The following is a 6,124-nucleotide window of genomic DNA, read 5'->3' on the forward strand; positions in this document are numbered from 1 at the left end:
GTGTGCGTGTGTGTGTGTGTGTGTGTGTGTGTGTGCGTGCGTGGCCTAAAGGAGGTAGTTTTATCCCCAGTCTATTAAACAGAAAAGACACACTTCTCACATCCTACCAGTCACAAAATGGACTTAGTCACAGCTTAAGTAAGAATCAATGTTGGCCAAACGTGTGTGTGTCTAGAAGGGGGTGGAGCAGTCAAAGGGGGGCAACTGGACAAAGTCTACATTCCCTAACAAGTGGCCTTGGTTTTCTATGGAGCTATACAATTTAGTTTCTCTTTCTGTGTTCTTTCATTGGCATAAGAAGTATTCAGATCCTTTACTTTGATAAATTTACCAATACAACAATGTAAACAAATAAAAGTCCTTAATTCAAAATCCTAAAAATACAGTTGTATCATCAGCTAAATGTACCTAAAGTTTCAAAAGAAAAATATTTGTTTTGCCTTAAAATGTCCCCTGTGACTGATATATACACAAATACTGTCTGTAGTATCTATATTATTAAATTGTTAATACTGATTTATCTGTAAGCGCCATTTTACTGTCATAGCGGGTCAAGGTGGAGCTTGGGTTGAGTACTTTATACAATCTTAGGTTGTTAGGTGGTTTAGTGCAGTGGTTCCCAACCTGAGGGTTGGGCCTCTCCAAAGGCTCACAAGATAAATCTGAGGGGTCAGAGGATTAATGGGAGAGGAGAGAAGAAACAAAATAAGTTGTGCAATGCAAATGTGTTTTCACTTTTGTTTTTTTTCTCAAATCGTTGCTGTTATTTGTGAAATTTGGGCCTCAAACTGTTGTTTAATGAAAAGTCTGAGAAGTGTAATCTCTCTTTGGTGGAACTGCTAACAACTCATAGATAAATGAAACATGATAATATACAATATTTGCCGCTGAAATGTAGTAGAGTACAAGTTTAAAGTAGCAGAAAAATGCTCAAGTAAATTATAAGTACCTTAAAGTTTTACTTTGTGGTTATTTTCCCTTTCAGAGGTGACTATAGGAAGCTGTATGTGAGTGTTAACCGCACGTGGGCAACATGAAAGTAGTAAATATGGGATGGATATAACTGTCAGAACAAATTATCTTTACTACAAAACCTGCAGCAGGTGGTCTCCCTTCAGCACATTTTATTAAACAGTAATAGCTCGTCAACTCCCAGCTACACTCGCACTGTAACTGTTCATAGTTGAGAAATCCAGTTGCAGATACTCTCACTATCTACTACTGCAAGACTCCTAAAATGGTTTCAAATACCTTAATCAGATGATAAAAAGAAGGGCAAAGGTAGCAGGTAGAACTTGTTCAAAAATCCAGCAGCTCCCTCCCTTATAGTGTTGAAAATGTGGATGGATTTTGGTCTTGAATGTGGACATTTTCAGGTACATGCTCAAATGGACCAATGGACCCTACTGTAAAATATTTCAAAATGGAGTTTTATGTTATGTTTTATTAAGTTGTTGTACAACTGTAGGGCGGCTCCTACCCTCCTACATGTGGATGTGTGTATCAAAGGTCAGAATTTTCACTTTCTTCCTGTCATTTACCATTATGCATTCTTGGGCCTGTCATAGTCAGATGCTAGGTGGGAACTATTGTGGTGTTCATTGACTGGAAACACTTTGATATGCACCAGCAGCCTTTTTATAACAATGTCAAACAGGAGGTCGCCGGCAATAGCTCAACAGTTAGATTACCGTCATATGATGCTTGATAAAATCTTGATTATTGATTAATAGCACATATATTTTAATATTTGTATTATATGTTTTACACGTATAGGTAAGTATGGACAACTATATGTTTTTCTAATGATCACCTACCAAAGTACTAATTTACCCACCTTTTGAATATGCTATATATGCTACATCTTTTTGCTGGACTGATATTGAACCACTTGTTATGGCTCCAAAGTGCAATGCTGAATGCTATCTACAGGTCAACTTGACCAGGAAACCCTAAACCTATTGAAACGGTGCTTTTCTCCCTCCAGCTCGCTCACTGGCGACCGGCAGACTCCCCAAAATCCAGGGAAGGTCGAGAAGGTATTCATCCTGTTTTTCTACAAAGAACCCTGCACTACTTGATGCAGCTGATAGAGAGAAATAAAAATCATCCCTGTGTTGATTTATCTCCACCAGTGCGACGGTGGTTGGAGGTTTATTCGCGGAGCGGCTGTGAACCTCGGGACACCCTGGTGGAGGTTTGGCGGGAGTTGCCGGGGGAGACACACCATCTCTTTGTCCCATCCTGTGTGTCGGTGAGGCGATGTGGCGGCTGCTGTGCTGACGAGGCCCTGGAGTGTGTTCCCTCGCTTACACACACACTCACAATGGAGGTATATACACACAGACACACTCTAAATCCCTCCCTGCTTCTGTGTAGACGATTAATGTTGGAAACAGTGAGACGATGTGTGAATATTTTCTTATCTGTGTGCAGCTGATGAGAACCTCCTTCATGAAACATGAGCTCATTGAACTGCCATTTGTCGAGCACAGCCAGTGTGAGTGCAGGTAATGAAACACTCAGCCTGTGCTCAGAGAGGCATGGTATACCTGTTCTTGATTGACCTCCTTGCACCTTTATGCTGACACTGTCTGTTTTACCTGTATGCAGATTAAAAGATCATTTCCAGCCAACACCTACAACAAGGTAACACACATTATTTTTCACTTCTTTACCCTTCCTCTTCCCTTCTTACCCGTTTAATCTCTCCTTGTCTGTTTAATCGCGTGTGAGTGAACTGTTGTTGTGAAATGTCATGTTCCATCATCTCTAATGACTTTATGAAGCCATGTCCACTAATGATGCTCTTATAATTCTGCTGGTGATGTTATTAATGAGGAAGAATTAAGAGGAATGTTATAGTCAAACTGTTCTGATGAAACCCAAGTAGCCATAAGTGACTTAATGGTGTTTAACAGATGTTACTTGTTCTCATTTGCATTATCCGAGGACATGGCTTTAATTGATTTTAGACATCCTTGCTGCAAAAGTCCAACATCTCAGATCAATGTCTCACCTCTTAAATGCAAGAAATAACCAAATTAACATCTCCATTTTCACATCAACACATGAACCATGGCAGTGTTCACTTTCCGGGTTTAATTAGACTTAAATACAATAAAGAATCAGCTAGAGGGATGCTGATTACAATTTGGGCTGTTAATACAACTCTTTTGTCGCGTTTCCAAATTGGTAAAGGTGAAATCAATCCAGGCACATTGTGGTTACAATGTATGGCTCTTGGAGCGCTGGCTCACATGGATACCTCACCATAATGCAACTTTGTCAAAACTAATTGTGTTACAAATTGTTGAATCTGATTGTTTACATACTGTATCTCAAAGCAAGCAAGTACTTTCTGTATGTTTTTTTTAGAGCTTCAGATTTGTTGTCTGTGAGCTAAAACATGATAGAAAACTATTGTGGTTCATTGGAAATCTCGTAGACTTGTAGGGCAACATATACTAAAAGTAAATAAGCCTTCCTGTTCCGGCGGTAGACACTGTACTGTACAAATTGTTGAGGTTCAGCCGGGACTGACAGCTGTACACTGTGAAAGGAACATTTCTGTTGGAGCCCTGATGCTTATTTGTGTACTTCATACTGGCAGTCCCAACTATGCAATCAAATGATTTCATCTTTAATGTTTATGTCCTCCTACTTCCTGTTAGGATGTGGACATAAATAAAGGATTCCAAATGTATGTGTACTGTACGTGTGTGTACATTTTAGTTTTACCCTGTTCAGGTTTCATGTGTCTACGTGACGTCTTTGCTGAATCCCTGTATGTCTTTGCACATGTGTACATTTTCTATGTGTTAGTATAAACGTGTGCAAAAGCTTTTGTGTGTGTGAGAATATTTGTTTATGTGTGTGTGCCCCTCGGTGAGTTAGCATCTGTGTGACTCTCTCCCAGCATCCCTTGGGATGGCCCGCATCCTGTTGTCACCATAGCGATGATTTTATCTCCCTTGCCATGTGCTCTCCCACAGACTGACGGAGCAGAGTCACGCATCCATGATAGTAAATTAGAGCTCCAAAGACAATAACAGAAGCAGCCCACTCAGTTATTATTGCCAGAGCTAAGCTGGTAAACATGGCCCCCATAATATTATAAACTTGAATATAGTTACAGCAGATGGGAATCAAAGAGACAGGGATGTTACAAATCAAAAAAGTCAAAAACAAAACCTGTGAGCCAATGCACTTTGTCGCTGAGGGCACCAGCATAGATTAAAGTACAACAGATTGTGCTCAATAAACCCTGGAGTAAGATAGGGACATGAACGGAGCTTCGTTAACCACAGGCAAGGGGGACGATGTGCCCAAAAATGCCAAGCTACAGTAATAGGTGTAATGTTTCCAGAACCTTTTCTCTGTGTTTTTGGGGAGTGTCTCCTGAGTCCCTCCTGGGCAGTGATCTGTGTTCAGTATTCAGATCTTTGACTTTGAACAATACCAGTCTGTACTACTCCAATGTAAGTAAAAGTCCTTCTTTCAAAATTGTACTTAAGTAAAATTACCAGTAATATCAGCATATCGACTTACATGTCATTGCAGCAGAATGGCCCCAGTCCGACTTATAATGTTATATATTATATATTATACCTCTGGATATTTTTTGCTGGTGCATTAACATGTAAGCAGCATTTTAATGTTGTACTGCTATGAACTTTGATTTGATTTTGAAAAATAATTTCCCTTTTATGCGCTCATCACAGGTTTTGAAAATCTTTTTCTATAGATTAACTTGTAACTCAAGCTGCCAAATAAATGTAGTTTTTCCTTTTGAAATGTAGTGGAGTAGAAGTAGAGTGGCATAAAAAAACTCAGAATTGTGCTTTATGTTACAATCTCAAAGATCTTTGTTTGATTCTCTTTGGCGGCACATGTGACGATAAACGGTAATGGCAGGCGTGTTTTTGGATCTCACTTTCACTTGTTATTGATGTTGCATTATTTGTACTCATCGCTCTTTTCTTTGTTTTTGTTTTTGACCATGTTATCCGTTTACTCGCAAGACTAGCAGAGACTGGAAACATTAGTATGCACTTTGCACAAAAGGGAGTTGAAGAGCAAGTTGATAGTGACTTAACTGACATTTATTTCAATTAAATATTAGGATTATCACTTAAAGTAGCCCACAGCACTTGAGTCAGTGTGTACTATTCACCACTGATCCTACAAGTAAAATACATATACTGGTTTTAAAAGCATTCAATTACCATTAATTAGTGGGCTTTCTTGTCAATTTGTCTTTTTGATACTTTCAGTTACTTTAAATGATTGCAGCTATTACTAATAGGTATTTCATATGAGACAAATATGAATAACTGACTGATGTTAATGTATGATATGACAAATGAAAAGTAATGCAAAGTTTGATAAAATTCCATCACAGATAGACAAATATCATGAATTAAATACAAGAGAATGTACAGTATGTAAAGTTACCTTGAAATATTCTGCTGTGAGCTTCCTGTTTTGAAAAGGAGATTTATTGTAGTGTTTGAAGGCCTACAGGTTTGTATTAGGGCATTACTAAAAATCTATGCGTTTTGTCAAAATAACATTTGGAGATTAAATATATGGAGGCTGGGTGTTGTTCGACATTTTCCGATAACTTAGTGCAGACACTAAGTTCAGAAACCTGACTTTTGGAACTAATACTATAAAATAATACCGTTTTATGATATCTTCTCAAATGTTAAAAGCTTAACTTTTTATTAAATATAATTTAAACTAAAATTGGCAAAAAATATGCATACATTCAATGTATTCACGTAGTTGGTGCAGGACACCCAGGACAACTCATTTTTTCGACCTAATTTTCAATTCCAAAGGTGTCAAAAAATATAACTCTGACTATTTAATGTGTGTAACATTTTGTTTGTCTGATATTCCCAGGCCCTATCTGAAGCCAACAAGAACAGACAAGAAAAGGGAGAGAGGGAAGTCCAGACATAAGACAACTGGAGCCATCAGAGCTGCGTATGTTCAGTACACACACTGATTATTTATTTTTATTTTTCAAATCTTAGTTAAAAGCCAGCCACCAACAGTTATCTGGTCTACATTATTACTGAAGACACACACACACACACACACACACACACACACA

General features: G+C 38.3%; 1 protein-coding gene across 1 annotated transcript in view; it reads left to right on the forward strand.

The window, feature by feature from the left end:
* vegfba (vascular endothelial growth factor Ba) overlaps positions 1-6,124 on the forward strand; it is a gene marked incomplete at its 5' end in the record, with an annotated part of 15,204 nt that overhangs the window by 2,721 nt on the left and 6,359 nt on the right. Inside the window, 5 exon segments of the mRNA XM_032528703.1 lie at positions 1,988-2,039; positions 2,136-2,332; positions 2,437-2,510; positions 2,614-2,649; positions 5,911-5,994. Of these exon segments, the coding sequence (XP_032384594.1) occupies positions 1,988-2,039; positions 2,136-2,332; positions 2,437-2,510; positions 2,614-2,649; positions 5,911-5,994 (443 nt within the window).

The sequence above is a fragment of the Etheostoma spectabile genome, chromosome 10 (genome assembly GCF_008692095.1).
Source record: "Etheostoma spectabile isolate EspeVRDwgs_2016 chromosome 10, UIUC_Espe_1.0, whole genome shotgun sequence".
NCBI classification, from domain to species: Eukaryota; Metazoa; Chordata; class Actinopteri; order Perciformes; family Percidae; genus Etheostoma; species Etheostoma spectabile.